Source organism: Phascolarctos cinereus, unplaced genomic scaffold, assembly GCF_003287225.1.
Source record: "Phascolarctos cinereus isolate Bilbo 61053 unplaced genomic scaffold, phaCin_HiC Scaffold_4;HRSCAF=312, whole genome shotgun sequence".
NCBI lineage: Eukaryota > Metazoa > Chordata > Mammalia > Diprotodontia > Phascolarctidae > Phascolarctos > Phascolarctos cinereus.
Window position 1 is genome coordinate 417359723 of NW_027555847.1, and position 26267 is coordinate 417385989.

A 26267-nucleotide genomic window follows, 5' to 3' on the forward strand; every position below is an offset into this window, starting at 1 on the left:
AATAGCAAGCATTTATGTAGCTTGGAGGAGCTAGGTGGTACAGTGGGTACAGTGCTGGGCATGGAGTCAGGAAGATTCATCATAAGTTCAAATGTAGCCTCAGACACTTACTAGCAGTGTGACCCTGGGCAAGGCATTTAACCCTATCTGCTTCAGTTTCCTCATCTGTAAAATGAGCTGGAGAAATAAATGGCGAACCACTTCAGTACCTTTGCCAGGAAAACTCCACAAGGCGTCAGAAAGAGTTGGACAGGGCTGAAAACCCGACTGAACAACAACCTATTCTCAGTGCTTAACACAGTATCTGGCACCTAGTAAGCACTTAATGAGTGTTGAGTGTTGACTACAGACAAGTAACGTAACCTCTCTTTATCTGAGTAGCCATATGTGTAAAATGAGGTGGCTAATAGAATCTATTTTGCAGTGTTTGAGATCAAATGAGATTACATATGATGTGTTGTCCAAAGCCAAAAGCACTATATAAATGCTGTCTATTATTATAATAGAATCAATACATGGGCTCCACCCCATCTCCCCATACCTAGAGTGCATTCTGTCTTTATCTTCCGTGCTGAGAATCTCTTCCATCAAAGCTCAGCTCAGTGCTGCCTTCCAAGCAACAGGAAGCACTTGAGCTAGTGTCTACCCTATGCCACACCATCACTTTGTATATGTTTAGAATTTAATGTTTTATGCATATTTTGTATTTCTTCTGATAGAATGTTAGCTTCTTGAGCACAAGGACTGTTTGTTTATTTATTTTGCCTTTGTAGTCCTAGCCACATGGCTTGACACATTATAGATATTTAAAAAATGCTTGGTGGCAGCTGGGGGCATAATGGATAGAGATTTCATTTTGGAGTCAGGAAGACCTGATTTTGAATCCTGCCTGCAATACTAGCTGTATGACCATGAGCAAGTTTCTTAGCCTCTCACTTTGGTCTCCATGTCTGTAAAATTGGAAAAATAATATTACCCACCTTGCAGGATTAAATAAAAGGCTTCTGCAAATCTTAAAGCTCTATATAAACACTATTTTATTCTTTTTTTTTTTGAGGCAGTTGGGGTTAAGTGACATGCCCAGTTGCATAGCTAGCAGGTGTTATGTGTCTGAGGTCAAATTTGAACTCAGGTCCTCCTGACTGCAGGGCTGGTGCTCTATCCACTGCACCAACCTAGCTGCCCCTCACTATTTTATTATTAATTTTAAAAATGGGGATAATAACAGCACCTACCTTAGAAGGTTGTTTTGAGGATCAAATGAGATGATTTGTATGCCAAGTATTTTGCATAACTTAAAACTCTATTTAAATGCTAGTTATAGTTTGTTGAATTGAGTTCCAAGAAACTCTTCTTGACAGACTTTTAATTTTGAGATATCATCTTACCAGGTGTTTAGGGAATTAGTCCAGTTTCCATTGCCTTGCAAGAGCACAGAGGGGTCTTATCCAGAGGACAGAGTGGTGATGGCTGCTGTTGACATTGAAGAGATTAGCTTCCTTTCTTGCCTGCTTGTATCTGTCAGGAATAGCTTCAGTTTAAAATGGGAACAGACCACATGAGTAAGAGTGAGTATATACTTATCAGAAAGGATAATTAATAGGTCTGCTGAAATTATCTGCAAGTTGGTGTCTCTACTGGGCACCAAATTTGGAATGGAGAGGATCAGGTTTATATCCTGGCACAGCTGCTTACTTTCGAACCTTGAAAAAAAAATCAGTTCATCTCTCAAAGCTTGTTTCCCCCTTTGTCAGAATGAGGGTCACTGAATTAAAATCTCTGACCCTTCATTCTGGATCAGATTCCCATGACTCTTTGGATGTGTTTGGGTATGATCACAAAGAAATAAAGTGTACTCTGGGAAGGATAGTACAAAGAAGCACGTATAGAAGCATATTAAAATTCACATGTAGAGAAGCGTTTTCTTACATAGAAGAGTCAAAAGATAGTTCCCCCCCAAAGTATCAGTGGTGTTATTTAGGGGGGAAAAAAAGCCACATCTTGTGAGAGCATGTTTCCAAGAGGAGGAGGAAAAGAGGTTATCTTCAGATTAAAGCCCAGGTTTACTGCCTTCCTGATTTTTTCCATAAAGGTCCTAACATCAGGAAACAAAGGAACAGTACTGTCCTGGCTCTCTAGACTTAGGAACCTTACATGACATGGCATTGAGTTGCCTCACCTTTCTGGCTACCATTTTCTGAACTTGCTCTATAATTGTGGCACCCAAAACTGGATTCAGTACTCTAGATGTGGTATGACCAGGGAATGTGAGTCACTTTGGACACTATAATACTGTTAATGCAACTTAATTCAAGAAATGTTTACCAGGCACCTCCTATGTTTAAGGCACTGTAATATAGGTATTACTATAGGTGGCCAGGTGGCAGAGTCCATAGAGCACTGAGCCTCAGGAAGACCCAAATTCAAATATAGTCTCAGACACTTAGTACCTGTATGACCATGGGCAAATCACATAACTATTTACCTCAGTTTCCTAAACTGTAAAATGGGGATATAAAGTACTTGGCAGAGTGCCTGGCACAAAGCAGATGCTATATAAATGCTTCTTCCCTTCCCCCACCTATTACAGAGATAAGGGAACCATTTACCTCTAAAAAGAACTTGCCACCTACAACTTAAGATTGAATTAGCTTTTGGCTGGCAAATCTGTATTAACTTATGTTGGGTTATAGTTTACTAAAAAACCCTAGATGCATTTTGCACAAATTTTTATTTAGCCATATTTTCTTTATCCTGTGCCTGTAGTTTATTTTTTTGACCCAAGTGAAATCCATTGCAGCATACTGCTGGTAGTTTGCCTAATTCCTTTCCCCACTCCAATCCATCTTCCATTCAGCCTCAAAAATGATTTTCCTAAAGTGTAGGTCCAACCACATCATCCTATTCTACAAACTATAGTGGTTCCCTATCACCTCCAGGATCAAATGTAAAATAACTATTTGATATTCAGAGCTGTTTGTAACCCTCCCCTTTCCATTCTTGCCATGTTCTCTTCGATCCAGCAGTAATGGCCTCCTTGTTCATGAACAAGACACTCCATCTGGCCACTTTTTCTGACTGTGCTCCATGCCTGAAATACTCTCCTTTCTTATCTCTGCCTCCTTGTTTTCTTCAAATCCCAACTAAAATTCTATCTTCCACAAGAAGCCTTTCCCAACCCCTCCTAATTCTAGTGTCTTCCTTCTGTTAATTATTTTCTATTTATCCTGTATATAGTATTTGTATACATTTGTTTGTGATCTTCACCATAGAACTGTGAGCTCCTTCAAGGCAGGGATTGTCTTTTGCCTTTTTTTGTACCCCCAGTGCTTACTACAGGGCCTGGAGCATAGAAGGTGCTTAATGTTTATTGACTGATTTTACATTTGCCCCTATTATTTTTCATCTCCATCATCATTTTCAGAATCATTACTGTATACCCATGGACTCCCTCTATGCTTTAACCTCGTATTGTCCTTGCTGCCCCTTTTGAGCTATCAGCCAGTTTTTATTGTCACTAACAAACTTCCAGCTTTTAGCCCACACTTGGTGCCACACACTCCTAATACCATCTAAAGTGGGCTTTTGTCCCAGTACCATGCCATAGAAACTAAACTGTTACAAATCTAATCTAACCTCCCCATTTCTCAATCTTATTCTCAGTTATAATAACTCACTCCTTCCCTTGCTTTTCTGACTTGAACAATCCTGATTCTCTGACCTCTATGTGACATTGTCCTATTTGTCTCTCCTCCATCCTGCATTGCCCTGGTTCTTCAATAACTTAGCTGTTACCTTGGGTGGAACATTTAGTTTGCACTACACAATTTGGCATCTAATTATATTCTTCAGTTGTTTCTGAGATGCTATCATGTGCTTATTTTGTACTGTACTTAATATTTTTACTTCACATATCAGAGGAGCCTAGAGCTTATTTTATTTTTAATCTAATGGGATAATGCCCATAAAGCACTTTGTAAATACCTAAGCGCTCTACAAATGAGAAAGCTCATCTTCTTGTTTGTCCCAACACCTAACAGGACCTTCTAGCTTACTATCCATCATTAAGGGTAAGTTAGTCAAATCTTTCAGAATAATTCCACTCTCATCACTAACTATAGCAGGATAATTTGGGTGGTGCAAATCAGAAATGTATTTAAATATCCCAGCCTGACCCTCAAACTTGACAGTAAACTGCATGCAGGCAGATACCATTCTTCATTTAATCTGTTTCTCCCACAAAGCACAGCAGCTCTGCACAAATAAATATTCATTAAATTAATGTTTTCAAGAACATAATATGTCATATCCTGCCACAGTATTACCTAGTACATACTACTACTCAAATGCTGATTAATAAACAACTTTGCCTTACAACAAGGATAATGTTGGGATGCTCAATTCAGTGTTCATTCATGACCACTGAGATTATTGTTAAAGGTGCCTCATTATTTATGAGTGATTTGGGGATATGCCCTCTGACAGGGTTTAAACAGACTTTCAAATCATTTTATAAGGGACAGCTAGATGGCGCAGTGGATAGAACATGGGCTCTGGATTCAGGAGGACCTGAGTTCAGATCCAGTGCAGACACATAACACTTACTAGCTGTGTGACCCTGGGCAAGTCACTTACCCCACGGCCTAATTTTTTAAAAAAATCATTTTATAGAAGCCAACTGTAACAAAAATTTGTGCAGATGTAAGGAGTTGAATAAGAATTGTTTTCATAGTCAGTGAAATTCCTTGAGATATCCCTTCGCTTTAATAAATTAATCTGGAATTAGGATATATTTTGATTCCATAAAGAGATCATACTCAAAGTACTGGCTCCTCATTATTTCCAGACACCAAAGAGGAAGACTGTCAACACTTGGCAATGAAAGAATTCAGAATATAAAAGCTAACAGGATTCTATAGTCTACTGTTATCAGCTGAATATATCAGAAGACATCATCTTAATAGTCTTGACAAAATCCAAACAGTTCTAGACAGTAGTTCAAAATAATTTTTTTCATAAACACCTATTATCAATCTTATGTTTTATAGGTGGACAATATGTTGGTTACAGCTTATTTTTGAGGATTTTTTAAAAAAACATGTAATGAAAGGTAAAAACTAACAGACATTTATTAAGTGGTTTACAAACAATTGCAAGTGCTGTCAATTATTCCACGTTTATAAAACATTCATGTTAAGTAAAGTGCTGCAAAGGATACTTTCATTAACAAGACATTTTGCAACCTCCTAAATTTCTGGTTATCTGGATATATGGAGTCTACAGGTGATTAATATGGTACAATCACATTAAACTTGAATTGACACTAAGGTATCTGTCACAGTGTTTGGTTCATAGACTTTAGTCTGAATAGACTGACTGACTTCTGTGGGTTCTCCTTAGCCTAAGGTTTTTCTTATTCAGTTAAGAGTGAATAATGAACCCAAACTAAATAAAAATTGATTTTAATATTTTATAAAATTCTGCTCAATTACAACAAATTGTCACTTAACCTTCCTTCATAAACATTTAAAAAATAAAACCAGGTCAGTACATGAAAGTATGCATTTGTGCAAAACCATGAAAATCTTACCAGTTTTCATTTGAGTGGGCACTTGCATGTTGCTTTTATTTTAATGCTCAAAGGAAGACATCATAAATTACGCTGTGAAATAATAATAATACCTTAGTTTTTATACAGCTTCTTTTGTCTAAGGAATTAACTTTCTTGTTTGCTCTCACAATATCATGGTGAGGTAGAGTAGAAAGAAGTACAAGAATCCTCATTTTATGGAAGGAGAAACTGAGGCATATGGGCAGTTAATTGATTTACTTCAGGCCATAATACTAGAACCAGAACCCAGAGTTGCTTTTTCCCATCTAGCTTAGGCCAGACTAACACAGTAGTGGAAAGGAAGGATAGGAATGCATAAATATCTAATTCTTGGACCTTCTAGCATTACCATCTATCATTAAATGGTAGTTTAGTCAAATCTTCCAGAATAATTCCACTCTTACCACTAACTATAGCAGGATAATTTGAGTGGTCCAAATCAGAAACGTATTTAAAATATCCTTGCCTGACCCTCAAACTTGACAGTAAACTGCATGCAGGCAGATATTATTCCTAATTTAATCTGTTTCTCCCACAGTGTCGAGCACAGCAGCTCTGCACAAATGTTGGGAAAAATGTTAACATTAAGCACAAACTTTTTTTTTTTTTGGCTAGGCAGTGGGGTTAAGTGACTTGCCCAGGGTCACACAGCTAGTAAGTGTTATGTGTCAGAGGCCAGATTTGAACTCAGGTCCTCCTGAATCCAGGGCCGATGCTCTATCTACTGCACCACCTAGCTGCCCTAAGCACAAACTTCTTAAACAAATGGTGCTTAATATGAATGTTGAAGTTGCTTAAGTTGCTTTATTTCTCTTAGACTAATATCTTATTTTTAAAACTAAAGACAAATTTGACATTATTCTGGGATGTGATACTTTTTTTATACCAAAATTTAATTTCATAAAAAAACATTGCTTTCCCCCTTCTCTTGTTACATGGCTGTAAGACAGATGTTTCTTTATTAATTGAATAAGCATTTATTAAGTGCCTAACTTTCAAGGCTCTGTGCTGGACACCGGGGAGACAAAGATCAAAAGAAAAAAAAAAACAGGTCCTGCCCTCAAAGGAGCTTACATTCTACTTTCTGGGCCTCAATTTCTTTATCTGTAAAATGAAGGGATTGGATTAGATGACTTCTAATGTCTTTCAGCTCTAATAGTCTATGATTCTAAAAAGGTTTGTTGGGGGAGAATCTATTTTTAAGCTAAAAAGGACAAGGGAGAAACAAAGGCCTTTCAAAATGGGAAAACAGTCTTTTCTTCAAGGGCCAATTTGACCTTCCAACACAGTAAACCTCCACTTCTCTAGTATATAATCACCTATACTGTATTATTACACACTTTTACTCAGAATGTTCTGCATGAAATTAGAGAACAATTACTCTAATACATTTAGCATTGAAAAGGTACACCTGGTTCACTTTGACTGAATTCTTTTTGATTTGATAGGAGATTTTAAAACATTTTTAAAGAGATACAGGGGAAAGATACAATGCCATAGTATGTTCTTGTGATAAAGCATGTGTAGCTAGATCACTATGGGGAAACTGCTTTTTTTTTTTTCAGTGTGCCAGATGACACACACAAATTCCCAAACACAAGGGCAAATGCACAATTGATTTACAACTATATCTCAAAACCAGAAACAGGATTATATACAAAAAGCCTTGACAACTACTCCTTTCATTATATGTTTCTTGGTTTAATTAATGTTTTGAGAAGAGTTATGCTTTGTTGGATACAGTATAATCACATTTATTTTTGAGCAAATAGCATTAAAGTGCACACTTGCTTACAATGCCACTGTTTAAAGAAAGCTAGTATGTCTGATCTACTATACTTGCAATCCTGGTAACACCTTTTACCAAGCCAACTCCCACCCCACCCTAAGCCCCTTTTAATTTATATATTTTTAAATATCTGACCCTCTAACCTTTCATTGTTTATCCATCACACAGGTCAACTCTTGACAATCTTCTGTTAGGCTTGTCCTCTTTATACTTTTATGACTACCTGGATTGTCTTACAGGTACACTAAGGGGGGAGGGGAAAACCTGTATTTTTTTCTCAACTGAGAAACTGAAATGGCTTATATGTTTGGACTTCCTGGACAAAAATGTTTTTACAAGGAAGCACACATGAAGAAAGAAGCTGGAAACTATTTCTTCATGTCCAGAAACTTTCATTGAATGGAATTAGGACATGTTTCCCCAAAACCACACAATTTGTCTAACAAATAATTTTCCTTTGTTCCAGAATGGGCAAGATAACAAAGGCACAGACTCACTTTGTACCAAAAAGGACAAGTAAACACAGCCACTAGGCACCTACAGACACAAAAGCACAGCAATAACAAATACAAAATGTCAAAAGTCTTATGTAATTTTTCTCCCTACAATATTTGGCAAATTCAGTCTAGATTTTCAATACCTCAGAAAGAAAAAAAATAAATAAGGTACACTACATTAAAACATAGGATTACCTAGAATTTGTCTTTAGGAAGATAAGGCAGGTAAACAAAAGAAAAGGAGAGAAAAATAGGCTTCCTATATGCTGGGATTATCCTTCCTTTCTGAGGGTCCCAGGTGACCATGTTCATCTTTTAAAATGCCAGCTATAGTAGGTTTTATTGTAATAGCCGACATGGTCCCTCAACCCTTCTCAGTTTCACATTAATAAATTGGCTTAATGTCTTTTTTTGTTCCTTAATAACAAATATGTCCCTTATAACAAATTTAGTTATTTAAAGATTATCCACAAAGTTTTTGTAATATTTTGATAGATAAAATCTATTCCAGAACCCAAATCATCAAGAGATTACATGTGTAGACTTAAAATGACTAATAAATACATTTCCAAACGAAGTGAATTGCTCTCTTGCCTAAAACTACCCAGACCAGGGGTATGAGACTAGAGAATTCTGCTGGGCTGCTGACGTTCACAAACCACAGCACAGACTGGAGAGCTCCACAGTTTTAGGGGCTACTGTTTCATCAGCTCATGTAGGAGATAAATATATCTTCAGCCTATATCTGTGTAGGAAGAAGGCCTGTTTATGTTCAACATCAGCACTCACAAAATCCCCATCACAAGCACTTGATAAACAGAAAACAAAATACAACAGAAATTGTCTGTTTACATCATGATCAGCATCTGCATGACATAGCAATACTTGCTTTTTGATGGCAGTCGACTTAGGAGCGGGCCACTTTACAAATCTATAAGCCTAGAACTGCAGAAATAACCTGGAAACATATCAGCCTATCCAAAGAGTTTAAAATAATGGCTTATGTAAAATCATTTTATTTTCCTACTTAATTCCTTTTGATAGTGCTAAGTTCTTAAAGAAAAAAAGATGGGAACATTTTTTAACATCAAATTTTAAAATCTTTCAAAATACTAGGGGGAAAGGATAGCATAAAGCTGTTTATATTATGTTTGCAACACCTGTCTTTTCTGTGCTACAGTAAACTGCTTTGCAGGCTTGAAAAATGAAGTATGATAAAAAGAATAGAGAATACTTGGGGAGTTAGAGAACTCTAAAATTTTACCTTTTCCTTTTAAAGAAAAATCTGCTAACATTCCTCTCTGATAACACAATGGATACAGAATTTGCTTCCATGCTAATAAGTCAAGGTATAATGATCAGAAACATTAAATTTTCAGTGTCAGCTGATATATATCCAGTTAATCCACTGCAGAAGGGAAAATAGGACAACAAATCTAAAGTAATAGTTAAAGCTCACAGCTCATATAATTTTCTTTTTTTTTCTTTTTGTTTGTTTTAAATTTTTTTTGTGGTTTATTTCTGCTCTGTTGCAACCTCTGATTCCCAAGTTAATGGCCTCCCAGCAGATTTGAAAGGAAGCCTGAAGATTTCTTTTGTTGTGGTTCTGCATCCTGGTCTTGCGTAAGTCCCAGTTCACTCTCGATTTGATCGAGCTCTGACTGGTCTAGCAGTTCAAAATCATCACCTTCTTCTGTGTCTGTGTCTTCCCCTGGGCTAGGTGCAGGCTGGGAAGATGCTCTCTGCACTCCCTGCTGCAACTGGTCTTTGATGGCAGCAGACATTGCAGCTACAATGACATCACCAGCAAGATTACCCATCAAGTGAATGGTTTGGTCACTGCTCAGAGGAAGGGTGAGACCAACTGCTGACTGCCTCTCTTTGCTCTGTTTGTGGCCACTATCCATCTGCTCTTTTTTTTCTCTTGTACTGGATGGGTAAACCAAGGCTCAACTCATCTTCATCATTTGTTCCCGTGCCATTTTCTAGAGATGGAAATTCTGAAAGATCTCTAGAGAATGCTTCCTCCTGTTCACTGGGTCGGTCGAGATCTATGAGATAATTAAGATAAACATATAAGAAATCTGAAATAAAATTCTTCAATGTAAAGGATGGTTTATTTTAGTCTGAATTCTCAGGCAGTCTATAAAATGGACAGCTTTTTCTGCATCACCATGAACCAGCGGAGATCTGAGACTGAAATGGATTTCCTAGGTAAAATGAAGATTGAACCTTCTTCCTCTACCAGTTTTCCAAAATCTGCTGACTCAGAGGCCTAGGACAGCACAAAGTAGATAAAGCTAAGCGACATGGTATACGCGTAACCTATAATCAACTGTATATGTTGTGGCACACACTGAACAGCTGGCCACGTAAGGAGGGCTCTATGGGAATTCACTTCATCATTTTCCACCCAGCTCCTTTCCTGGACTACTTATCTCCAAAACTCATCATTCTGCAAGATGAAATCAACCCTGAAACTTCCCCCATTGGATTGTGAACTCCTTGAGGGCAAGGACTGTCTTATGCCTTTTTTTGTATCCCTAGAAGAACAGTGCTTGGCACATAATAGGCGCTTAATAAATTTTTCCTGATTCTGAAAGAGAAGCTAAGTAACTTTTGCAGGTCACAGATCAGTAAATATCTGAGGCAAGAGTTGAACCTCGTTCTTCCTGATTCAAGTCCAAGGCACTACCCCACTACACCCTGAGCTGCTGGTGAAGCACAAACCCTGGCAAGTCCTAGCAGGCTAGACAGTCTTCAAATAAAGCCCAAAGGTCGACTATTCTGCACGAGGACTAGCACAGCTAAGCACAGGCAGACTCCTCATCCAAGGATTGGCCAGTAGGTGAAAATTGTTTTTCCCTGTAGGAACGCAACACAGCTAGATGGCTCCATGGCTAGAGCACTGAACCTGGAGTCAGGAAGATCCAAGTTCAGATCCTACATCTGACACTGATTAGCTATGTGACCTAAGGCAAGTCACCTAACCTGCCTGCCTCAGTTTCCTCACCTGTAAAATGGGGGTGATGATAATAATAGCACCTACCCTCCAGGGTTGCTGTGAGAATAAAAAAAATGTTAAGGCACTATATAAATGCTCTATTATTATTGTTAGTGTTATTATTAACCAAAGTATACAATGATTCTGATCTACATTCAGGGAATAAAGACTAATAACTAATAAAATCACAGTTTCTTGAAGGATCAAAATAAATGTTATTTGAAGGGGTGATTTTTCTACCAGGTTTTCTGTACCTCTCCAAAATGGTTCAATACACTAATGGATATCTTTACTATAGGTGGTACAAATGGATAGAGTGCTAGACTTGGATTTAGGAAGACCTGAGTGTCCATCCTGTCTCAGGCACTTACTAGCTGTGTGTTCCTGGGCAAGTCACTTAAGCTTTCTCAACTTTAGTTTCCTAATCTGTAAGTACTCCTTAAATCCTACCTAACAAGGTTGTTGTGGAAATCAAATGAGATAATATGTATATATATAAAAGGCTTTACAAACATTAGAAGCACTACATAAATGATTATCATATATTCCCCCTGCCCCACTTAACCAAGTGCTAGCACTACCAAACATTCATTTTTGTAACCATTTTTAAGCCTCTGAAGATCTTTTCCCTCTTTTCTCAGTACAGTACCACAGGGCAAAGAGCTACTTTATTTTATACTTCAAAATAAGACCTCAGTCCTTGGAAGATTTGTATATATTCAACAATCCACAACAGAACTGCCTGGAAGGTTAGCAGTCATCTGGTACCTTGCATTTTACATATGACAAAGCACCTGAGGCCCAGAAGTTGGTGAGATAAGTGACAGGCCTGAGATCACACAAACAGCCAGAAGTGAGACAGAGCCCTGGGCTCCTGAGACTCAAGCCACTGTTGTCTAGACTAGTACCTTCCTCATTCATTCATTAATTATGCATTTTTCTTCCTTGTAAAATACACTGAAAATGGAAGACACTGATTTTTCTGAGGAGCTGGTTTTTACTGTGCTTCTACTTCTACTATTTGGATTTGTAATTTGTAATAGAAATAGAAATTCCTCCCCCTCCACTGATGGAGATCCACAGCTTCTCTGTAACTGGGTAGATAATCTTCAGTAATTGCTGTGGTTAAAAAAAAAAAATCAGTCCATAGTCCTGCAGCCATCAAGTAATGAACTTCCCCAAACTTGGTCAGGCTGTTTCCTAATAGGCTTGTATTCAAAACCTTCCTAGTTTGCTAAGACCTGACAGAGCCAGTGCTCCTTTTGCACAGCCTTAGAGAATCTGAGGGTCACCCCCATGCCTTGATGTCCAGTTATCAAAGCACATACAGTAAGCAATCACAGGTCAGGCGAAGCTAGGAGTAATACTGTTAAGATTCTCCTCTAGGTTTTAGTGATGGTCTTGGAGGGCAGATATTAAAGAAAACTGTGTTATACTGATCTAAATGGATTTATCCAAAACTTATACAATCTGTTATATTGAATTTATACAAAAAATTAAATCTTTCATATTTTGTATGAGGATATGCAAAAAAAGAGAGGGGAGGAAGGAGTCACTTACCATAACTCACTACCTTCAGCTGTCTCTCTCAGATATTAAGTGAGGGAAGATAGTTCCTGAATATAGGCAGTGTGGTTCACAGAGTAGTAGATACAAAAGTATCAGGATTTGAAGTCAAAAGGACCTAATTTCAAATCCTACCTGTTCCTAGTATCCTATATCACAGTGGGGAAACCTAGGCTTGTTTCTCCATCTTTAAAATGAAAGGGTTGGCCAATAGATTCTATGTTCAAGCTCAAAATGTATGATCCTCTAAGAGATCTACCCCATATACAAATGTTACAACAAAAGAGTAAGTATTTTTGCATAATGTTTCAATAACAATTTAGGCTGTCAAAAAGCAATGGCATCCATTACATTAAGAGACAGCTAGGTGGCATAGTAAATAGAGTGCCAGGCCTGGAGTCAGAAGAACCTGATTTCAAATCCAGCCTCAGCCACTAAACTAACTAGCCGTGTGACCCTGGGTGAGTCACTTAACCTCTCTTTGCTTCAGTTTTCTCAGCAATAAAATGGGGAATGATAAAAGCACCTACCTCCCAGGGTTGTTGCAAGGATCAAATGAAATATTTTTAAAGCACTTAGCACAGTGCCTGTAGTGGGCACTATATAAATGTTACCATCCTCACCGTCATCATCACTGTTAAAGTTACATACCATCAGAAGTGTCCGTCTGTGGAGTACATCCTTCAGATAGATTGAAGGTCCCATTATCAGTCCAAGATACCTCTGATATGTCTGTGTCAGACACAGATAGCTCTTTGGCAACAGTTGTAAGGCTAACCTGTGACAAATTAGAAAAGTCAAATATTAAATTTGTACTCCAACCATCTCTCCTTGCACAAACTAACAAAAAACAGTTGTGAGATAAAAATGACAGATAATTCAACAAATGTGTGTTTTCCTTATGGAGTTAATCACTCTCAGAAATGCTGAAATTCAACCATAATGAACATCCAGCTTTGTTGTAGGTAAGTGAATTTACAGTCAAACTCAAAAGAGAACAACTGAAAATTAAACACAAAGTACCTTAGGACAGAGGGCTGAAAAGTCTAATTCACTGTCATCTTTGTGACTTTTTTCTTTATCTGCCTCTGTTGAGAAAGAAAATGTATATATATAAGCTTTCAGTTTCCTAGCTTTTCTGCAAGTACCACATCTTGCCTACCATGGCTTCCTCTTCATGCCCATCCCACATTTTTCAAATTCTCAAACACTTCCAAATCTTGAATGTTTTCACAGCAGGAACCTCATTTATGAGCAGAATGAATTATTTATACAGGGAACTATCATTGTCTCAGAGAAGCTGAGAGGGAAGTCAAGTTTTCCTACTTTTCTTTCCATCCCTCCCCCTTGTTATAATTATTCTCTATTCCCACCATCATTCTTTTCCACCTTATTTCTTCCCTAGGCTTTCTCAACTGCATAATATCAATATGCCATTCTCAAATTAATGAAACTTAAACTAAGGAATTTAATTAGAAATAACAAAATATAAAATGTTTCACCATCAAAGTGTCCCCAATTTTAAACTCATTTATTCAATAAATGTAAAGTGATGGATGAAACATTTGGGGAGTAAGAGGGATATATAAAAACAAATAGTCCACAAGAAGCTTGCTCTACTGAGAATTTAGATAAAAAATATCCTTAAAGGTTTCTAATTGAAATAAAATGTGTCTTTTTCTTTTGGCAAAGCAATCAGGGTTAAGTGACTTGCACAGGGTCACACAGCTAATGAGTATCATGTGTCTGGATTTGAACCCTCCTGACTCCAGGGCCAGTGCTCTATGCACTGCGCCAACCTAGTTGCCCCTAAAAATGGTCTTTGTGGTTTTTTTTGAAGCAGTAGAAACAGTGGAAGTAAACTGAATTTGACAATGATTCATGTAAGTATGCCTCATATTTTGTATGTGGAACCTACATTTCAAATCTTACTTACCAGATCTCTCTCGCCGCTTTTGGTTAATATATTCTCCTATTCCAAAATCTAGTTTCAGCAGAAATGACTTGATCTTGCTGTATACTCTTTGTCCAAATTCATTGCACTTAAATAATGGACACAAAAAGGCACAGAGTACTAAAAGAAAGAAAAGGGACAGAAAGTATTTATTTTCAAGGGCTCAGAATTCTAGAGAAAAAAAAAGGTACCAAGTGTCCCTTACTGTCAAATAAGTGTTTATTTCTTAGGAAAAGTACTGTGCAGTAGACAGAATAGAAATTGTGAACACAAAATAACGAACTGATTTCACAAACAAGGCAGCCTTTCAGTTTCCCTCTATCATCTTCATCATCACCATCGTTGCCACAGACAACTTTAACAATAAGCCTTGTTCAAAAGCTGGCGGTAAACCAGAGTTCTATCCATTCGTGACCTTGCAACCTGAAAGCCAAAGGACTTGTACGTGGGTGACTTCATTTTCAGGGAAAATAAATTTCAGAGATTCAGTATGATATGCTGGAAAGAAGACAGGAATTGGGATCAAATGACCAGGGATGTAGTTGCAGCTCTGCCCCTTAACAGTCCCTTAGTTTCTTCATTGATAAAATGAGATATGTTGGCAGAGTGGATGTTCAACCTTGATCTAGTAGTACCTCTTATGAAACCATCAATCAACAAGTATTTTATTAGGCACTCAGTGCTAGGCACATAATGCTATGTGTTGGGAATTTTTTTTTAAAGCAAAAGCAGTCCTTGCCTTCAAGGAGCTTACATCTAATAGGAGAGAAAACATGTATAAATCAGGACATAGGAAGTAAATTTGGAAGTTGGAAGGGTAACCCTGGAAGGGACAATAGGAGCAGCGGCAGGAGGCTTTAGCAAACGCCTCCTGGAGGAGGGGCACTCAAGCAAGCTGAATCTTAAAGGAAGCCAGAGATTCTCATAGAGAATTATATTTACCACAATTATATTTATTATACTACAAATACAGAAGAAATCAAACAAAGATAAGAGGGTACACTTACATACAAAGTAGGAGAGTATGACTCCAGGAATGTAACTTCCTAAGACTGTAAAAAACGTGCACACGCTGCAGACCAGGAGGCAAAACTACAAGTTGAACCAAAAAAAAAAAAGCTGACATTCAGTATTCTTATAATGAAGATATTTCATTATTGCTGCATAAACACCACCTTCAAAATTATTTTTATAAGTTGTTGTGGATTTTAAAAACAACTAGTTAAACTTACATTTATAATTAATTCAAGTAAAAAAACCCTTAAACTTAGGGATATCCCTCACAATTATTCTTACCCCCTTTGTATCACCTTTCATTGTGTTTTTTCATCTACTCCTGAACTTTCGTTTATTTCTTTCTATTGTGTTATAATGAATATGATGAATGCATATGATGCTCTAGTTTGGCTTTCTTGACTTTGTATTATCTTACATGACCTTCTAAAATTCCTTATACTCTTTATATTTGCCATTCTTGATCACATACTTTATATTATATGCATATTATAATTTTTGGAGGGAAAGGGGAAGAAAGAAATTAGTTTTATTTTCCCACAGCAGTAGCCAAAGGAGAATCATGCAGAATTCATAAAGTGCTTTATGGCTTATATCGTTGGAACATAACAAATGATTTTTAAAATTAGGAAGCTGTTCCTTGGTCTGGGTTACAAGAAATCTCAAATTCAGAATATAAGCATGCCTGACTTTATACTGATACAATATAGCATCCATACCTCTCTAAAACCCTTTTTATAAAAACATAATATTCATTTATATGATACTTTTAGCCTTTATAAGATCCTTTTCTCAGTGAGATAGATTGTTCAAGCATTATTATTCCTAATTTAGAGCTGTGGAAGAGTGGCTCACCCAGGGCAACCTAAACTAGTGTACTGGCAGAACTAGGATTTAAATCCAGGTTGTCTGCCTCTAATTTAAATGTTTTTCTCAGCATAGTATATATTCTTTATAGCCTATTCAGAATTAATGAATCTCTGCAACCTGATATAAGTGAGGCCATTTATTTCCAAATCTGTTGGATGCCATAACAAATGTAATGATTCCCACGTAAAATGAAACTTGCCTTGCCAGGGTTCTGCTGCTTAAAGAGTGTCATTTCTTGAAGAAATAAGCTGAAGTTCATCCATGATTCTGCAATACACTGGCTGAGTCTGGGCTTTTCATCGGCTTTGGAATTTACCACTTCCCAGCTAAAACAGAGAGAAAGAAAACATATCATAACACCAGATAACTGATAATAATACTTAAAGGAATTTCATCTGGAATTTAATATCAAACAATCAAAGTGTGAAAGTCCACAGTGGATTTAATGTTGGTCGTCAACTTTACAGAAAATTTTGAAAACTGAGGCTGAGTAGCCAAGTACTACACACAGCCTCTCTTTCCACCCTAAATTCGTATATACAGTACTTGGAAAGTGAAAACTAATTTGAGTATTAACCTAAGAAAGTATTACAAGGATAATAAACTGGATAAGCAAAATAATATATTTCAAAGTGCAACAAGAGGAAACTTCTGAGGCACAGTCTGTTGAATGTCAGAAGCTTCTAGACTGTTCAGTTTGACCATATTTTTACTTCCTTTTTAAAATTCTCAATGATTATCAAGTTAATACACTTTTCCCATATCAAACTGATGCACCCAGTGAGCAAAGGAAAATAAATGGGGAAAAAAGAAGAATCATATATTCAAATCTATTAAAGTTCTCAATAGACATATAGCTTTCATAGTTTATTTAGAGAATAATAGTTCATATTTTGGGGGTAATTTAGAATATCATCACAATATCCTTCTTAACATGGACTATAACATCCAAGAGAGCTCTTTTTCGTTAGTAACTTACTGCTGTCAACAAAAGTTCCTAGACAAGATTAAAAATGGATTCATTTATTTTGTTTGATCTCTGGACTCTCCTAACTTATTGACCCTTAAGACCCCTGCTCCCTGCCAATGCCTGATATTACTTATGCATATTTTAAATATGTCCAATAAGACTCTTACCATATTAATACATCATTTTCCCTAGGAAAAACATTTTTCCCTGGTAATTATTTTCTGAACTTGTATTTTAATTCCTGTTGTTACAGCATAGTGATAGAAGCAGATAAGCTATGTATTGCTAAATAAAAACTACATAAATGGGTCGTCATTAAATGCTTGAATCTAACACCTTGAATATTCTGTTATATTTCTGTATGTAATCAGGTTTACATTATATGAGCTAGGGGTTCTTTTCTCTCTCCCTTTCTCCCACCTTCCTTCCTCTGATATTTATTAAGTAATTATTACATTCTAGACACTGAGGGAAATACAAAGATGAAAAAGGCACAAGGTTCTGATCTCAAGCAATTTACAATCTGATAAGTGATAAGATGTATACAAATAAATAACACACACAGAATATAAGCACATATAAGAAGTACAAAGTGCCATGAGATTAAGCATTGTTGATACTGTCTGTAAAGGTATATTTGAAAATAATTAAATGTAGTCAACGTGGAAAAATTCCAAAACTGGGAAATGGAAGAAAGGAGTCTGGTCTTGGTTCTGTCATAAATTAGCTATGAAACTCTGGATAAAATATCAAGCTTTTTGTATCTCAGTTTTTTCATATATAAAATAAGAATGCTGAAGCAAAAATAATGTTTGAAGTATCACTCTATGCTAAAATTCTCTGGTTCTAAATAACATCAGCCATCCCATTAGACAGCACTATCTTCCTTCCCCCCACCCACACCTGTCGTCTTTCCTAGTATCAGTTGAGCGTTCCACTTTTAGAGATAAACTTTCTAGGAAAAATGGTTACCTCATTCCTAGAATCCAAAGTCAGAAAGGAAATTTATGTTCATGATTATTTGATGTTTGGAGTACATTATAGGTGACATGTGCACGATACATATAGTTGCTTAGAATATTAGATTGTAGGCTTTCCTAGAAAGTCCTTTCCTGAAAACATTTAAGTAAGAGAAAGAAGCCCGTGTGAATACTAGACTAATCCATAGAAGACAGATCTTTTACATGGAGTATGGCTCCCTTCCCATCATCCTTGGAAGTAAGATCACATACAGCATAAGAGATTGAAAGGATTGAAATATATATATGACCTTTAAAAAAAAAAGTTAGGTTGCTACAGCTTCTTTTTATTAATAAGACAGAATTCTTCCATTATTACATCCAAAAGCTAAAGAGGTTATTAATGGCTTTAATAATGATCCAATGATTCCAATATTTATTATTACTTTCCTATTTAGTTTTAGGATAACTACTACTTTCTTGCCTTCACTCAGTTTAAGATTAGGAGAGAACAGCTAACTTCCTCAAGAAGCCATGCTGCCCATAGCTAAATAGACAATAACTTAATGTTTCCCTTCTCCAGTGCTGAAAATATTAGGCAAAACACTATGCAAGTACCCATTTCTGGAGTGTAAGTCACAGAGAATTCTGATGAAAATGACCTCAGCCCCTTATCTGGTCATGCATGAATGTGAAGCTTTCTCTAAAACCAAACCTGAGGATGTATAAAATTTTATCAGATATTTCAAAGGAAGGTCTCCATGAATAAGATTAGGATAGCTCTACAAATGACCATACCCATGAGCCATAGTGAAGTACGCATCCCTTAGTGGTTGAACTTGGGAACGGGGGAAGATCATACTAGTATGAAAAGCTAAAAGAGGAAAGGAATAATAACAGCCTACACTTGTATATAGTGAAATGACTTGCCTAAAGTCAATACAAGTAGTATTAAATAGCAAAACCAGGACTGGAATTCACATCTGGCTTCCAGTCCTGGCTCTGACACTTAACTTAATTAGAGAGACAGTATGATATAATGGAAGAATCATAGAACCCAGACTCATATTTCAGTTCTATTACTTACTCCCTCAGGGACCTCAGGCAATTCACTTTTTCCTCTCTGGGCCTCATTTTCCTTCTTTGTAAAATGTGGGAGCTGGTTTGCATGACCTTTAAGGTTCATTTCAACTCTAAATCTACAACTATGGAAATCCACTGTGAGATACTAGTCAACTGATATAATAGTATACAGGGTCACAGAAATGGAAGAGACCTTCTTAAGTCATCTAACTCTAAACTAAACGTTTTTCATATAGATAATAATATAACAATTAGCAGAGATACTATTTGTAGTAGGTCCTCTGACTCACATCCTGTACACCTTCTACAGTATCTACCTCACTGCCTCCCTAATAAGCATAAATAGGAGGATTCAGAATCTAGGTCTTTCCATTACATCATGTTGCTTTCCATGAGAAACAAAAATCCTCTAGAGACAATGTATCATTTTGGCAATGGAGAATTTTCTCTTATTTTTCCCTGAGTAGAATTTTATGCCCTAAACCTTTTCCCTAACCTCCTACCACCCCACAGTGTGTCCAGTTCTTATATGCTTTGATCCAGTGATACTGGCCTCCTGGCTGTTCCATGAACAAGACATTCCATCCCTCAACTCCAACATTTCCTCTGGCTGTCCTCTATGCCTGATATGCTGTCCCTCTTCTGCTCAAACTACTGGACTCCCTGGTTTCCTTTAGTTCCCGACTAAAATCCCAACTTCTACAGGAAGCCTTTCCCAACCCCTCTTAATTCCACCAATGCCTTCACTTTGTTAATTACTTTTTTAAATTAATTTACTTATTTTTAGTTTTCAACATTCACTTCCATAATATTTTGAGTTTTAAATTTTCTCCCTCTCTCACTCCCCCCCCCACCAAGATTGTCTGCAATCTAATATAGGCTCTACTTATACATTCATATTAAGCATATTTTCCCATTGGTCATGATGTAAAGAACGATTAGAACCAATGGGAGCAAACAGACTTCAGAAAAACCTGGAAAGACTTGTATTGACCGATCCTGAGTGAAGTGAGCAGAATCAGGAGAACATCATACACAGTAACAGCCACGTTGGGCTATAACTAACTTTGATAGACTTAGGTGTTCTCAGCAATGCAAGGATCTAAGACATCTCCAAAAGTCTCATGATGGAAAATGTTATCCACATCCAGAGAAAGAACTAAGGAGTTTGAATGCAGATCGAAGCATACTATTTGCTATTTTTTTCTTCTGTTTTGTTTTGTTTCTTCTTTCTTGTGGTTCCTCTTATGGGTTCTAATTCTTCTTTACAGCATGACTAATGTGAAAATATGTTTAATAAGAATGTCAATGTAGAGCTTATATCAGATGTAATGCTGTCTAGGGGAGGGAGGCAGGGAAGGAGGGGGAAAAATTTAAAACTCAAAAACTTTTGGAAGTGATTGTTGAAAACTAAAAATAAATAAATAAGTTTTTTTAAAAAGAACTAATGGGAGGACAATAAAGCAATAAAACAAAACAAGAAAGGAATAGGAGAGCAAGTAGTATGCTTCCATCTGCATTCAGACTCCATAGTTCTTTCTCTGGGTATGGATAGCAATTTCCATCGAGAGTCTTCTGGAGTTGTCTTAGATCCTTATATTGCTATGAAGAGCCAAGTCTATCAAAGTCAGTCATCCACAATGTGGCTGTTACTGTGTATAATGTTCTCCTGGTTCTCCTCACTTCACTCAGCTTCAGTTCATATAAGTCTTTCCAGGTTTTTCTGAAGTCTGCCTGCTCATCATTTCTTACAGCACAATAGTATTCCATTACATTCATATACCACAACCTGTTCAGCCATTCCGCAATTGATGGGCATCCCCTCAATTTCCAATTCTTTGCCACCACAAAAAGAGCTGCTATAAATATTTTTCCCATTTTTATGATCTTTTGGGATACAGACCTAAAAGTGGTATTGCTGGGTCCAAGCGTATGCACAATTTCATAGCTCTTTGGGCATAGTTTCAAACTGCCCTCCAAAATGGCTAGATCATTTCACAACTCCACCACCAATGCATTAGTGTTCCAATTTTCCCACATCTTCTCCAGCATTTATCATTGTCCTGTTTTGTCATGTTAGCCAATCTGATAGGTATGATGTGGTACCTCAGAAGTCATTTTGATTTGAATTTCTCTAATCAATAGTGATTTAGAATATTTTTTATATGACTATAGATAGCTTTAGTTTCTTTCTCTGAAAACTGCCTGTATATCCTTTGACCATTTATCAATTGGGGAACGACTTGTATTCTTATAAATTTGACTCAGTTCTCTATATATTTTAGAAATGAGGCCTTTATCAGAGACACTGGTTGTAAAAATTCTTTCCCAGTTTTCTGCTTCCCTCCTAACCTTGGATGCGTTGGTTTTGTTTGAGCAAAACCTTTTCAATTTAATGTAATCAAAATTACCCATTTTGCATTTCATAATGTTCTCTATCTCTTGTTTGGTAATAAATTCTTCCCTTCTCCATAGATCTGAAAGATAAACTATTATTTGCTTTTCTAGTTTGCTTATAGTATCAGTCTTTATATCTAAATCCTGTACCCATTTTGACTTTATCTTGGTATAGGGTATAAGATGTTGGTCTGTGCCCAGGTTCTGCCATACATTTTTCCAGTTTTCCCAGCAATTTTTGTTAAATAGTTATTTCTTATCCCAGAAGCTGGAGTCTTTGGATTTATCAAATAGTAGATTAGTATAGTCATTGACTGTTGTGTCTTACATACCTAACCTATTCCACTGATCCACCACTCTATTTCTTACAATGTCAGATACAATGTCAGATCTGGTACAGCTAGGCCACCTCACCTTGCATTTCTTTTCATTAGTTCCCTTGATATTCTGGATTTTTTGTTCTTCCAGATGAATTCTGTTACTCTTTTTTCTAGCTCTATAAAATAATTTTTGGTAGTTTGATTGGTATGGTGCTGAATAAGTAAATTAATTTAGGTAGAACTGTCATTTTTATTATATTAGCTTGGCCTACCCCATGAGCAACTGATATTTTTCCAGTTATTTAGATCTGACTTTATTTTTGTGAAGTTTTTTTTTTTAAGGCAATTGGGGTTAAGTGACTTGCACAGAGTCACACAGCTAGTGTCAAGTGTTTGGTCTGAGGCCACATTTGAACTCAGGTCCTCCTGACTTCAGGGCCGGTGCTCTATCCACTGCGCCACCTAGTTGCCCCTGAAAAATGTTTTGTAATTGTGTTCATATAGTTCCTGGTTTTGTTTTGGCAGGTAGACTCCCAAATATTTTATAATGTCCACAGTAACTTTAAATGGAATTTCTTTTTCTATCTCTTGTTTCTGGGCTTTGTTAGTAATATATAGTAATGCTGATGATTTTTGTGGGTTTATTTTATATCCTTCAACTTTGCTAAATTTGTTTATTTCAAATAATTTTTTACTTGATTCTCTAGGATTCTCTAAATACACCATCATATCATCTGCAAAGTGATAGCTTTGTTTCTTCCTTGCCTATTCTAATTTGTTCAATTTCTTTTTCTTCTCTAAATGCTACAGCTAACATTTCTAGCAGAATACTGAATAACAGGTGATAATGGACATCCTTGTTTCACATGATACCATGACATGCAAGTAAATTGGATTTAAGTGAGGGGCAGCTATGCAAAGTCACCAACCTTGTCTCTCCTCCAGAGCCATTTGGGTCCAGTGGCAAGATACAGATCAGGACAACTGGAGATGGCCCCAGATGCAGGGGGAAACCTTGGCCTTTTTAAGCTAAGGTCTTTCCTTGGTCTCAATGATTAAGGCTAGGTATGAAATGAGGCAAAGAATGGCCACTTTTACTTAGTCAAAAAAAAACAATCAATCTGGGAGGGGTTTGGGGACTAACACAGAAACAAACTGGTATTTACACTCACTCTGAGCCATGAGGGCCCAAACAATGACCAAGCGAACTTTGGGCTGGAGACTACTGTTGACCAATCAATTAAAAGCAAAGAGAGATTTGGGTTTAAGGCATGGTCCTTAAGAAAGAAATCTAGCCCCTAAACCTTGGTAAGTGTATAACAAATGTTTACTGATGGACAGACTAGTGGCACCATCCATGCTACATGCCTTTCTGAGCTATGAATTCTTAGGCTAAATCGAAAGTCATATAGTTGTACTCAATAAATATGGACTGAATTGGCTGAATATCATGTGATAGTCATTTATTCATTTAATAAACATTTATTCCAGATTCCATTGTTTGGCTACTGACTTTAAGCTAATTTCTTTGACTATTAAGAAACTACTATTCAAGATTTTTAGATTCTTTGGGAGAGCAATTATTTGATTCCCAACAGCAATGCAACATAGACCAGAGTAGAGAAAAGATAAACCCATGGGGTATTCACTTGGATGTAAATCACATCTTTTTCTGAAGTGGAAAACTAACATGGTTCTCTCTCTTTTGCTGTGTATCAACTCTTCTGTTACAGACCTACTAAACTTGTATACCTGTGAATACTGAAGCAAAAAAGAATATTTTAAAATATTGAGGTTTTTTTCCATACCAGCAAGAGACATGAAATCTGTACCTAACCTTTGAGAATATGCTGCTAAAAACGAACATAATCCACATGTCTGTAGATGTTTTCTTTCTGTCTGGATTCATATCAACAGGTTTTATAATAAGCATAGGCTGTTTAGCATGTAATTGTGGCACGTGGGAAGAATTCTAGCCTGAACATTCAATCAGGAGTCCTGCATTATCTCTGGGGCTCTGCACCAAACTAGATATGTGACTGTGGATGAATCACTTCATCTCTCTGGGTGTCTCACTTCCTCAGGAGGAAAGCAAGGCAGCTGAACTAAGATCCATTCCAGTTCCTCAATTGTTCTTAGTATGATAAATCATTTACTGAACTACAAACAAAACAAATTAATTTTGAAGATAACATTTTAGGGGCATCTAGGTGGCACAGTGGATAGAACACCAGCCCTGAAGTCGGGAGGACCTGAGTTCAAATTTGGCCTCAGACCAAACACGTGACACTTACTAGCTGTGTGACCCTGGGCAAGTCACTTAACCCCTAATTATCCGGGGGAAAAAAAAGATAACATATTTTTTAAAACCATTCAGGTGCCAGTGGGACAGAGATGGATTTTTAAAAAAAATGAATTCATACACGGAACTGAATTCACTGAATCTTCAGGAAGATTCTTTTTCTTTATTAAAACAAAAACAAACGGATTTTTTTCTAGTTGGAATTTTTTAAAAATATTTCTAATTTGAGTTAAAATGAGAACAATGTACCTATCCATTCTTGTTTAAAAATTCTAACTATACTTTAAACAGATTATTATAGCAAAAATAATATTTTAAAATAATATTTACACTTTGGGTTAAAATGGGAAGATATATTTATCTATTTCAGTTTAGAATTTTTAACCACCTTTTTAATTAGTTACAAAACCAAAAACATATATACTCAGTGTATTCTTTAGATTGCAACACATAACGTTCTCCATTAGGGGGATCTGCAATTCTGAAAAATGTGCCGCCCAGGTGCTCTTTAAAAGTAGATTGAAATTTTTTTCTAACTGGACCCATCCAATCTACCTAATGTGAATGTTGCAGTTTAGGGACACTGAGGGGAAGCAGAATCTATTCTCACTGCTAGACCAATAAACCTGATCATCCTAATGGGGAAAAAGAAATCTCCTGAGCCTATGTTCTTTAAACTTACAGAAGAGTCTGTATAGCAAAAAAATATTCAAGACTCTTAATAAAAAATTTCTCATATAGACTGTCCATCCTACAAATGACTAATAATTTTACAAATCAATAAATAAGGACTAGCCCTAAAAAAAAAAAGTCAATACAGAGTGGGAAAACTGTTAAAACAGCTACTAGCCAGCTCTACGTGTAAATATTCAGGTCACTTTTTTTCATTTTGACACTTTAAAAATATAATACAACTTCTTTGTCCTATGAATTCCTGGACTTGAAAGCAACAATAATTATTTTCCCTATCAAAATAAATTGTGTTGGGCTAGGATTTTTTTTCCTCAAAAGCTGAGCAAAAGTTTTACTCTAGTCTTATATTTTCACTTAAATTCTACAAGATTATTCTCCCATTATACCCCCACTAACCAAGAGGCACTGTGGCCAAATATGATGGAATCGCATTTTCTGAGAGTCTGGCACATCCTTATAGCTCTGTCTTTCCTTGTACAAAGTCTGGAGTCCTGTAGTGATATTATGATGAAGCTTGGCAGTAAACCAATATACACAAACAAAAAGGTCTTCACGTGCTCATCTTTTTTTTCTTTTAGAGAGGAACTATCTGTGGACTAGACATAGATCCCCAAAGTTTTCTGAAGTTACACAGAGATTTGGGGGTGTGCTTTAATAATATTCCTTCCTGAGACTTGGGTTGTTTGGGATCTCCAAAAAAGAAGACAATGTTTTGTGGGACTCAGGTGGCAAGAAAGCTGAAAATGTCAAACTTTTAATAGCAGGTCTGAATAACTGCAGGGGCTTCAGAAACTTTGCTCAGGAAAGTAAAGTTTCATAAAGTACAGAGGGTGTTAAATCAATCTATTCACAATAATCAAGCTACCATTTAAGACCCTCTACAATTAGGCTCCAACCTACTTTCCCAGTCTTCACGTTTTTAGGTGTCTAGGATAGAGTGTATGACTGCAACTCACCAAGACCTGAATTCAAATCCTGTCTGAGAAACTACTAGGTGTGTGATTGTGGGTAAATCACTTAATCCCTCTAATCCTCATCTGTAAAATACAAATAATAATAATAGTGTCTACCTTTCCAGGTTCTTGTGAGGAATGAGATAATGTATATAAAAGCATTCCGCAAATCTTAAAGTGGTATATAAATGCTTGCTATTATTATTTCACACCTTCCATCTTCTTCTAGTCACTGTTCTCCCAACACTGCATCTTCAGTCTCTGTTCATTTACATTTCAACTATA

General features: G+C 36.6%; 1 protein-coding gene across 1 annotated transcript in view; it reads right to left on the minus strand.

Moving 5' to 3' along the window:
- Positions 1–7771: 7771 nt before the first annotated feature.
- The window catches only part of RETREG1 (reticulophagy regulator 1), a 169536-nt gene continuing 151040 nt past the window's right edge, over positions 7772–26267 (minus strand). Inside the window, 7 exon segments of the mRNA XM_021008626.2 lie at positions 7772–9816; positions 9818–9948; positions 13119–13245; positions 13491–13555; positions 14404–14541; positions 15429–15513; positions 16505–16631. Coding sequence (XP_020864285.1) covers positions 9448–9816; positions 9818–9948; positions 13119–13245; positions 13491–13555; positions 14404–14541; positions 15429–15513; positions 16505–16631 — 1042 coding nt within the window. The 3' untranslated portion in view covers positions 7772–9447.